Source organism: Nicotiana tabacum, chromosome 6 (assembly GCF_000715075.1).
Source record: "Nicotiana tabacum cultivar K326 chromosome 6, ASM71507v2, whole genome shotgun sequence".
NCBI classification, from domain to species: domain Eukaryota; kingdom Viridiplantae; phylum Streptophyta; class Magnoliopsida; order Solanales; family Solanaceae; genus Nicotiana; species Nicotiana tabacum.
In genome coordinates this window covers 135,770,227-135,781,958 of record NC_134085.1, presented here as the reverse complement: position 1 = coordinate 135,781,958, position 11,732 = coordinate 135,770,227, and the positions used below count along the sequence as shown (strand labels likewise).

Sequence of the window (11,732 nt, the reverse complement as noted above, 5' to 3'; positions counted from 1 at the left end):
GCAAAATTTGCAACTCTCAAAACCAAGAATTTATCTGATAACCTCTCGAAACTCACCCGAGCCCTCGGGACCTCAACCAAATATGCGAACACATCCCATAACATCATTCAAACTTAGTTGAGCCTTCGAATCACTCAAAACAATACCAAAACATAAAATTAACCTCGGATTCAAGCCTAAGAACTTAGAAACTTTTAAATTCCACAAACGACGCTGAAACCTATCAAATCAACTCCGAATAACCTGAAATTTTGCACACACGTCACAAATGACACTTCCGAACTACTCCAATTTCTAGGATTCCATTCCGACCTCTATATCAAGTTAGTGCCGACCGGAGAACGCCAAATTTCCAATTTCGCTATCTTGAAGCCTAAATCTACCACGGACCTCCAAATTACCTTCCAAACATGCTCCTAAGTCCCAAATCACCTAACAAAGTTATTCGAACAATAAAAACCAAATTTCGAGATTGTTTACTCACAAGTCAACCGTTCCAACTAAATGGCCAACTTACAAGACTAAGTGTCTCATAACACTCCAAAACTACTCCAAACCCGAACCAACCAACACGATATGATGAAATGTAGCTGAACAACATATAAAAAATAGAAATGAAGAAAATGGAGTGGTAACTCATGAAACGACCGTCCGGGTCGTTACAATATTTTTAGTGGTTAAAAATTCGATACAATATTGGATATATTATTTACTAAGTCATAGCACAGTGTGATAAATCACAATTCTAATAAGATATCTAACTTATATGCTCCGAATATAATATATGAGGAGAAAATTAAGTTCGACTCTTAGTAATCATTTTTATATAGGTTACACTATTCATTCGAGTAAAAATTTTACTGATGGTCATTCAAATTAAACTTTATAATACAAAAGTCACTTTTTTTTCTCTTGTAGCGCAAAAGTCATTTTAGTATAGTCTTATTAATAGAAATATAAATGTGACCGAAAAAATATAAACTTTGGTCGGAAAACTAACGTGTCTATCCTAATCCCTCTAATTAATTTAGTAAAATGGATTAACAACTTCGAATTGAAATAAAAAATGCAAATTTTGGACGGAAAACTGACGTGGATATTGTTGGTATCTCTGAGAGAGGCAGGAATGTGAAGAAAATAATCATGACTAAATATCTCAGTAACGTATTTAAAAATAAGTCTTAAATCTACAGTTTATATACAACCGGTGAGGTCTATAATTCCCAACTGTGATATACTTTTTACTGTTTATGTTATTTATTAAGCAGTATTTTTGGGTTGATGTTGCTTAATGGACGCATTTTGTAAATGAATTTAAGTATGGGTAGCAATTTTTAGTTTGTTAATCTTTTGTACGTTAATTGGTGATTTTGAAAGTGAATTAAAATATGAGCATTATTTTTTGTGTTTATTTTGTAGCTTCAAATATGATCAGCAGTTCGTTATGATCACAGCTTGGCTAAAATCAATGACCAAAGTTTTAGAAGATGACTATGTGTGAAATTTTAATAAATTAATCAGAGGATTAGAATAGCCACCTTAATTTTTCTGCCAAAATTTATATTTTCGAGTCTCTTTTATATTTCTAGTAATTAAGTTATACTAAAATAACTTTTATGTTACAAAGGAAAGAAAATTGACTTTTCTGTTAGAAAGTTTAATTTGAATAACATTGATGAAATTTACCCTCCATTTGGAAAAGTTATCCGTTTTGTTTCACAACACAAACTGTTACAATGTTTAACTTGAATGACCCTAAATCAAATTTACCTTCCATGTGGAGAAGTTACTCGTTTTGTTTCATAACGTAGACCACTTGCTAATATGATGTCCTTTTATCAATAAATTTTGTCTACAATTTTTAGTTGATGTAACAATCCGGCCGGTCGTTTTGAGAATTTACGTCCCGATCCCCTATTAATTGCTATATCCGTATTTATTTATGCTATTATGATTTGCCGGGAAGATTCGTTTTGAGTTTCGGAGTGTTTTGGGATACTTAATCCCTAAATAAGAGCTTAAGCTTTAGAATTTGGACAGTAGTTGGAACAGTGTTAAGATGGCTTCGGAATGAAATTCCGTCGATTCCGTTAGCTCGTTGGGTGATTTCGGGCTTAGGGGCATGTTCGGATTGTATTTTGGAGGTCCGTAGCTTATTTAGGCTTGAAATGCCGAAAGTTGAATTTTTGAAGTTTCCGGATCAATAGTGAGATTTTGGTATCGGGGTCGGAATTCGATTCCGAAAGTTGGAATAGTTCCGTATTGTTGAATGTGACTTGTGTGCAAAATTTGAAGCCAGTCAGACATGGTTTGGTTGGTTTCGACATCGGTTGTAGAATTCTTGAGATTTCAAGTTCATTAGGCTTGGATTGGAGGGTGATTCAGTGGTTTTAACGTTGTTTGATGGGATTTGAGGGTTTGATTGAGTCTGTATGATGTTTTAGGATTGGTTGGTATGTTTGGTTGAGGTCCCGGAGGCCTCGGGTGAGTTTCGGATGCTTAACGGAAGTTGAATTGGACTTAGGCAATTTGTGAAACTTGCTGAACCTGTTGGTTTCGCACCTACGGAGTTTTGACTGCAGGTGCGGCACCACAGAAGCGGGTTGGTGACCGCAGATGAGGTCTAAGGCTAGGAGATCAGAGGTCGCAGATGTGGCTCAAGGACTGTAGAAGCGGAACCGCATTTGGGAGTAAAGGAGTGCAGGTGCGAAAATTTGGTCGTTTAATGAAATTTTGCAGGTGCGGAGTAGGAGCCGCAGGAGCGGGACCGCAGGTGCAGAAGCGGAATTCGCTGGGTAGAAAAAGAGAAATCGAGGGTTTGAAATTCATAACTTCTAAAATCGAATTGGAGCTCGGTGGAGGGCAATTTCTGGAGAGATTTTGAAGGAGAAAGATTGGATAATGAATTCTAACTCTAATTTGGTTCTAATACACTAATCTATTGCTACTTCCCTCATTTAATCTGAGAATTTGAGTGGAAGAATGGGGATTTGGGGGAAAAGTTCCTCAACCATATTTTTGGGTTTTGATTGGAGTTTAGTTGTCGAAATTGAGTAATTTTTGGACAAGTGATCTCGTGAGTGAATGAGTGTTCTAAATTGGTAACTTTTATCCGATTCCGAGACGTGGGCCCGGGGAGGATTTTGGGCGTTTTTCTAATTTCTCGTCGTAGCTTTGAATTCATTAGTTAAATTAGTTTCCTGTAGTTTTATTTACTTTAAGTAATTGGTTTGATTAGATTTGGGTCACTCGGAGTTGGATACTCGTGGCAAGAGTGTGAAATCATATTGATTTTGAGCTGGTTCGAGGTAAGTGGTTTGCCTAACTTTGTGTGGAGGAAACTTACCTTAAGATTTTGGTACGGTTGTTATATGAATACTGTGTACGTGAGGTGACGAGTGGGTATATGTGCTAATTGTTGAAAAAACCCATTTTCATTAAGTAAATATCTATGTTTTCTTTTAACTGAGACACACTACTATATGAAGCCTCATGTTTAGCTTAGGAAAGCATGCTTATGTGACTTAACTGTCTTGCCTGCTTTTACTGCTTACCTGAATTTTGTGTAGCATGTTTAGAGTAGAAATTTCCTATTTTCTTTCCTGATACGAACTTGAATAGAATTGTAGGATTCTTTCTTGAGACTGTTGTGTGTTTATTTTGGGATTACGGATCGGTATTCTGGGAGATCCCCCTGCAATGTTTACTTTGGGACTACGGATTAGCATTTCGGGAGACCCCCCTGCACATTTATAATTGGGACTACGGGACGATATCCCGGGAGATCTCCTTGTACTAGATATTTACGATTTGGACTACGGGACGATATCCTGGGAGATCCTCTATAGTATGTTTAGGACTACGGGACGATATCCTGGGAGATCCCCCAGTTGCTATCTTTGTGTACTGAGCTATATTCTTTCTGTGATTTTATTCTTTAACAACTGTTAGTATTTTAATTATACTGTCACATTTCATACTGTTTTAACTTGTAATTTATATATAACCAGTAGGGCCCTGACCTTCCTCGTCACTACTCGACTAAGGTTAGGCTTGACATTTACTGGGTACCGTTGTGGTGTACTCATGCCCTTTCCTGCACATATTTTTCTTGTGCAGATCCAGATTCTACTTCTCAGCCATACTTCCAGTGAGGCGAGGCGATCCAGAGACTTCGAGGTATATATGTCGCGTCCGCAGACCTAGAAGTCCCTCTCTATTCCTCCTTTAGTTACAGACTTCCTGTATTTTTCTTCCTTTTTAGACTTTCTGGAGATTAGATAGAGTATGTACTTCTGTAGTTTGTGATTTCATGAGATTCCGGATTTTGGGAGTGTTATGTTCAGTTGAGAGAGTTATGATTGTAAATTGGCGAGCGGCATTTTGAACTCCTATACTATATTTTTTTGTAAATAGTTAGTTTCGCATTTTTATTTCATTTTTGAGGTTTTTTTAGGCTTACCTAGTCGTAAAGACTAAGTGCCATTACGACAGTTCACGGAGAGAAAACTTGGGTCGTGACAGTTTCTGTACAAAGTTTTAGGTTTGTGTGACGAAACAACACGTATGCACATGCAAGCATATACACTACACGTATATCAGTATTCACGTAAAAATGCTCATTATTTTCTTTATACGTAGAACAGTATTGCTTTTATACAACTTTTGAGCAGGTTATGCTGTACAACACAACTTTCTTAACCCTATCTTAGAAACTTGCACACAACAAACAATCCAAAAGTCAATCCTTCCAAATTGAGTAGCAATTAACGAGAAAGAAAATGAAAAGAAACAGTACTAAAACCACACATTTGTCCTTGTTTTGTCGTACGTAACAAACCCAAACATCACCAATTAAAGCTGATAGCCTCAAAATGCAGGTTTTCCGCCAAGCCAGAAGCACATATTTTGGCAACTTCATGTCTCATGATCTGTGGCCCACAAACTACAACTCCAACATCTGATGCTTTGCAATCAAAAAGTATTCCTGCACGTCATGCAATTCAAATAATTAGTTCCTTTCATAACAATTATTTCAAGAAGATTGGTGTGTGTGACCGCTCAGAGGCCGAGCTACAGTCGACGACAGGTGGTAAGTCGAACACCTTTTGTCCGAAAAAAGTTATACTGTGGACAAGTTAAATATTACTAGTATTATTTTTTATACACATTAAATTTCAAAAATTGTAGCGAAATTTCCAACTTAGCCACTGTGTATATATAAGTGAACCAACAAGAATTAGTAAACTCACTTTTTATATCAGGTCTAGCACCATAATGCACCTTAGTGGCTTGAACAAGAGACTGGTGAGGAAGACTTTCGAGCTCCCTTGCTGTACCACATAATAAACCTGCAGGTGAACCTGTTGGGGTAGATAATTCCACATTCTGAATTTGTTTCCCTTCAGCTTCATTGTCCTCTTTTTTCCACATAAAAATGATGCTGGTGACAATAAAAACGGAGGCACAAACCAAGAACATATCCCAAATGATTTTTGCACTGTAGTGATAGAGCCTGCCATCGCGCTCAATTGGGTATATGGAGTAACGTGTGACAATGCCTAACAAAAGGAGAAACATGAGAAATGAGGATGAAATTATTGCGCCGAGCCATAGCCAACTGCTTGGGCCAAGGGCTGCAGAAATGGCGGAGTCATTTGGATTATGTTTGAACACTATTGTTTGGATGAGTTGCTTGTGAGGAGCACTTTCAACGTTATGTTCTTGTCCATTTTCTCTAGTAATATAGGCTTCGATTTGCAAATCCAAGTTGGAAATATCAGCAGGAGTGGAGGAGACAGGAAGTAAGAGGTCTAGCATTGTGAGATCAGCTGTGTTCTGGAAAGCTGAAATTAGTATCACCTTTGGTACTTTGGTGTTGGGTTGAGTGCTTCTGTAAATGAGCTCTCGGATTATGGAAATCATGGGAGTAATTCCGCTTCCTCCACTGACCATCACCAGACACTCCCAACTGCAATGCCACATTGTTTTTGTTAAATCTTTGTAAAACAAGGCATCATTATTGAATACTGGATTTAACTTATATACAGTGACAACATAAAAATATTTATAGTATCAATATTTTACCTTATTGTAGCAGTAGCGTGTGTTATTTTCCAGTTTAATAATCCTACTTATTATATGAACGATTGCCTATAGTAATTTTTTAAATGACCTAATGAAAAAAATTAGAAGTGTATAGAAGCTAAACTGATCGTGAAGGAGAAACAATTTAACTCTCAAACTCACATCAAGTGGAGCAACAACTACTGCGATTATGTGTAAAATGAGCAGATATTTGAATATAAATCAAGAGAAGTTTGATTATATGAAAACTTTTTTAGTCTATTCAAAAAAGAATGAAATATTTATGTCACCTTGTGGGAAAGTCATTCTCATCAAACATGTACTACAATCTCAACCAATTTACCTTCTAGTTTCTATGTCACCTCCCAACGAAATTTTTCTCCAAATTGAAAGATATTTGACTAGATTCTTCTGGGGATCAAGTGATGAAAAGAGGAGACATCATTGGAGTTCATGGGCAAAAATGTGCTATCCAATTGAAGAAGGTGGACTTGGTTTCAGAAGACTAAAAGATATTAGTGATGCGTTAGCCATGAAAAGATGGTGGAGATTCAGAACTAGTAACTCTATTTGGGCCAACTTTCTCACAACAAAATACTGTAGATTGGCTCATCCCGTGGATAGAAAATGGAGAGCAGGTCTATCTCATGGATGGCAAAGTATTTTGGCAGTCAAGACAAAGCTGAGGAGAAAATAATGTGGAAGGTTAACTCAGGTTCCTCAAGCCTATGGTGGGAGAAATGGACAGGTTTTGGAGCGATTGCTCTTGTCATAAATCACAATGGCACCAACAGACATCAAAATGTCAAAGATCTAATTGATAATGGACACTGGAACATTGATCACCTACACTTAGCTGAATATTTAGCTGAAATAATTCTTAGCATACCAATTGGGAATCCACATTGTCCTGACACACCTATTTGGATGTCTACTACTAATGAAAAATTCTCTATTTCTTCAGCATGGAATATCACCGGACAACACAAGGAACCATACCATTTTCTTTATAATATTTGGCACAAATCTACACCTTTCAAGATGTCTTTCTTCGGGTGAAAAATGCTAAAGAACAAGCTTCCATTTGATAATATCATTAGTAGAATTGGTATTGAGGTGGATACCAAGTGTTGTTATTGTGTTGATTCCAAAGATGAAACTATTCATCACACCTTCCTTGATGGAGACTTGGCCAGATTTATATGGAACTTTTTTGGAATCCCTCTTGGAATTCCATGGGAACCAGGTTCCATCAAAACTCAAATGATAAAATGGTGGGCTGTAAAGCCTAAAAATGGCTTACACAAAGATCTTCTCAAAATTATTCCTATAATTATTTTATGGGAGATATGGAAGGCTAGATGTGCTAACAGATATGGGAAGAAAAAAGTATCTAAAGTCAAAGTTATTCACCAGATCTTCTACCATATAAAGTGGATAGTATCAAAGACCAACTCAACCATTCAATGGAGATGGAAATGGCAGGAACTCACCAAACAAATTATGAGCAGCTCACACAAGATTGAATGAATTATAGTGAAGTGGATCAGACCTCCAACGGGATGGATAAAGCTCAATACAGATGGAAGTCACAATTTAGTAGACTCTATTGGAGCGGGAGGAATTATAAGAGACAGCAACGGAAAAATTATGATGGCCTTTGCTAAATATCTAGGAATTGGCAGCAGTAATCTGGCTGAAGCAAAGGCAATAATCTATGGTTTACAGTGGTGTATCTCGCATAGATTCCAAAACATTATCTTGGAAAGTGACTCTCTGATTATTGTAAACATGATAAAGGGAAAGAGCAACACTGCTTGGCAACTTTAAAATTTTATAGATTCTATTACTCAAATGCTATCTCAGACAACAAATATAGTTCAACATTGTTACAGAGAGGCGAATCAGGTTGCAGATGCGTTAGCAAAATGGAGCATGGAAGAACATGAGAGTCAATTTTATGATGTTAAGGATCTTCCTAGATAGGCTGTTGGTGCATATTTTCTAGATATACAAGATACAGCCTCCATAAGGCACAAACAAAGAAGGAATATGCTTGTCTAATAATTTTTGGGAGTTTTTGAATTGTTAATATGTTTTATTTCTCCTTGTATATGCTAGCTTTGAAAAGCGGCAGGGGTTAGTGCTAACCCTGTTTTGTTGTAACCTCTGTTTTGTTATGAAATAAAAGGTAGCGTCTCCTTAAGGCACAAATTACAAACAAAAAAATTATGTATTCAATTGTATACTTTGCGTTTTACCCGTAATAGCATAATTTTATCGGGAAAAAAATGTTTATGGCATGGTTTATATCACGAGTTTCAAAAACATTTTTTTCTTTTTAAATTCTATGTCCAATCAAATATTTGTTTATAAAGTGGGACGGAGGGAGTAATATTTAGGTAAAAAGAAATGTTCCCCTTTAATTTAAAGATCAAAGTACTAAAACGCGCAGATCATTAGCAAATGTCATGGTTGGTACTTTATACCAGACAAAAGTTTTCGCATGATATCTCAAGTAAACATATAAGTAAAACGTATGAATAAAAGCAAAAAAATATAAAAACACGAATGCATTAGTGAAAAATAAGAACAAGATGTGTGTGTGTGTGTGTGTGTGTGTGTGTGTGTGTGTGTGTGTGTGTGTGTGTATATATATATATATATATATATATATATATATATATATATATATATATATATATATATATATATATATATATATATATATATATGTATATGGTTTCCGCCTTGGTACTTACCTTAAGAAATGTGACGATGAAGGTCCATAAGGTCCCTCTGTTGAGATTTGAAGATGATCCGGAGAAGAAGAAAGTTGTTTTTCTAACTTTTGACTCCAACTTCCCATGCATTTAATGACAACACTTAGTTTATCTGCCTCCAAATTACTGTTAGAAACTACAGTAAATGGATGCCACTGCAACTTGGATACGCTTGGCACATTTACAAACAAGATGCTTGTAGGGTTGTACGTCAATGCTGTAAAGTGAAAATAAGTACGTACATCCATTAATATACTACTATACTAGCTTCTTTAACATCTTGAAAAGGTAACTAATTAACATGCTTTCTTGGAAAAGGTGAGTTCAATAGTGCTACAAGGTAAAAGACGTGCAGAAACTAATCGAGCCCTTCGTTTAGACTGTAAAAATCTCAAGTATCGGTCGATCACAAAGAGAAAAATTCCAGGGAGGATCATGCATGTGTAGGCAACACCAACATGCAATAGGTAGAAGAAGATGTAGAGAGTATAGAGCTGATGTGTGTAGAAGAATACTTCAAACATCTTTCTCCTGATCTTGTACAAACTAGTACACCACATTGCTATTGCAACCAAGGTAGCAATTTCTCCAGCCACGTTTGATACGTAGGAACTGCTCCATTCTAACATCTGCAATATTATTTAATTGTAAGACTAATTAAAGACAGAAGGAAGTCCGCCGAAATCTAGCCTCAATGGGCTCAAAGTGAGTGATCTTAATTATTATTACATTTATTCATTTTATATTTTGTTTACAATGTATATATAGTTCGAGCAGAAAGCAATAATCAAATTTAGTTGAATCCACAAATCTCACTCTAAAGTCGATTGTCATTAAAGATATCATCCAATTAAAAAGATGTAGAACTAAGAGCTCCAAAATACTTCGAAAATATAACATATATTATTCTCTTCGTCCCAATTTTATGTGATGGTATTTATTGGATACGGAGTTTAAGAATCAAAGAAAAACTTTTAAAACTTGTGATCTAAAATATGCCATAAAAATTTCTGTAATCATCACATGAAGAATAAAATTGGGAATTTAAAGTTAAATTGTTACTAAATATGAAAATATATCGTTCTTTATGAGACTAACTAAAAAGGAGAGAGCATAATTGAGATCCGAGGAGTATCAATTAAGGGTATGTCAACAAACCTCAATCATTTGGTTAGACATGGCATAGTATATGACGAAGCCAACACTATGGAGAATGGCAAGGGCCATTGAGGCATGACCAAGCCAGATATGATACTTAACGCTTGATTCTGAGGTTAGCCCAACCAGCGGCAATATTGAAGACAATCGAGTCACAGGGAAAAACAAAAACGCATAGCAAATATTCCCAATGTAGCCAAGCCTTAAAAATACACTTCGAAACTTGCCATCCACCTGCAAATTACCCAAAATACCGATCCATTGATAAGAAGAGGCGGATCGATGTTGTAATATTAGTTCAACTGAATTCAACAGTTTTTACGCGGAACATAGATATATATTTACATATCAACAATAGGATTCAATATCTCAACAATAGGATTCCACTATTTAATTTTAAGAAGTAGAAAACCTACACTTTCTCTCCAGGGTTGCTCATATAGAGATGGGCAAAGCTGATACAGACGTAGTTGGCTAAAGACCAAATTAGAAGGGCGATAAACATAACAGCAAAAGCAAGCTCAACGGCGTTCACAATTCCTAGAGGAGCCATCGCAAGCACAGGCCGTTTCCACGAGCGAAAATATTGCCCATTATTGCCATTAGTTCTGTAAAAATGCATCAATCAGTCACCAAACTATAACATGCTGAGAATATATTATTATGTTATCCTTCTGTTCCAGCTTCAACGTGATAAATATTAATGGCTGAGAACGAGAACAAGAAATTAAATAATTACAGTAACTAATTACCTCTGATCAGAACTTGACTTGCTGTAATGAAGATAGATGCAGCTCAAAGCAGCTATCAACATTATAGGAAATGTAAATAAAAGAAGATTTGTCCCTGCAGTAAAGAAGTGTCAATTAGGTTTAGGGCAAAGGTTCAAATTTGCTACTCAACTTTAGGAAATGGTTCAGATTTAATTTGGCGTTATACTAACTTGGAAAAACGAGAAAAATTAGACTAAGCTAATTTAATTAATTACTACCTTGTTCTCTGAAATATGTGGAGTTGAGCTTGATTTGGAGCTGGGGAGTCCATGAATTTTTGTAAGTCTTTGTAGGTAACATTATCCAGATGAAGAGCCATCCAACAAAAAGCAATAGCAAAACAATTTTCCACACAAATCTGCTCCCCATATCTTTGCCTAAACTGTGATCGTTTCTTGAATTGAATTACTACTATCTTATAAATTGTTGTTGCATATACATATACATGCGATGAGATTAGCTTATAAAGGGATGTTGTAGCGTTTACTTTTTATGATTGATGTTAACTAGTAATTCCCTTGCGTAGACTTCCCAAGCACTGGTACTATCTCAGTTTTTTTAATCGAGTTTTTTTTTTAAATGCGCTTATAAGATTTATTTGCCTTTCAATAAACAGAAAGAGTCACTTAATTACCTCTTTTGCCGATTAAGGTAAAAAAAGATTTTAAGTTATATATATTGTGTCAATACACCATTAGGTCATCTTTATATGTTGGAGTACGTACCGTCATTTTGAAAAGGTTTATCGGTAGATATCCTTAAAGTGACGTGATAATATAAAAATTTCTTTACACCGACCTACGATGTACAAAAGTTATATTCAAGAAAAATATACTCATTTTGTCTCAATTTATAAGAAGGAACGAATGTGAAAGGAGCTTAAATTTCATGTGAATTAACACGTATAGATTCTTAAAGTTTCTAAATTTCT

The 11,732-nt window shown here is 35.8% G+C and overlaps 1 protein-coding gene across 1 annotated transcript; it reads right to left on the bottom strand.

Moving 5' to 3' along the window:
- Positions 1-4,604: 4,604 nt before the first annotated feature.
- On the bottom strand, positions 4,605-11,292 carry LOC107795235 (ferric reduction oxidase 4-like). Its single transcript, XM_075255414.1, has 8 exons — positions 11,020-11,292; positions 10,781-10,874; positions 10,447-10,636; positions 10,029-10,262; positions 9,172-9,499; positions 8,850-9,087; positions 5,253-5,971; positions 4,605-4,987 (listed from the first exon to the last, which is right to left on the bottom strand). The coding sequence occupies exons 1-8, from the start codon at positions 11,168-11,170 to the stop codon at positions 4,848-4,850; spliced, it is 2,094 nt and encodes a 697-aa protein (XP_075111515.1). The 5' UTR covers positions 11,171-11,292; the 3' UTR covers positions 4,605-4,847.
- Positions 11,293-11,732: the final 440 nt, after the last annotated feature.

What these genes read in the sequence shown, in the direction of transcription:
- LOC107795235 (XM_075255414.1), bottom strand. Translation starts at nt 11,170, where the DNA reads ATGGGGAGCAGATTTGTGTGGAAAATTGTTTTGCTATTGCTTTTTGTT. An exon ending in CACATATTTCAGAGAACAAG is followed by an intron (nt 10,875 to 11,019) that starts GTAGTAATTAAT and finishes TCTTTACTGCAG; the next exon opens with GGACAAATCTTCTTTTATTT. An exon ending in TCATCGTCACATTTCTTAAG is followed by an intron (nt 5,972 to 8,849) that starts GTAAGTACCAAG and finishes GTGGCATTGCAG; the next exon opens with TTGGGAGTGTCTGGTGATGG.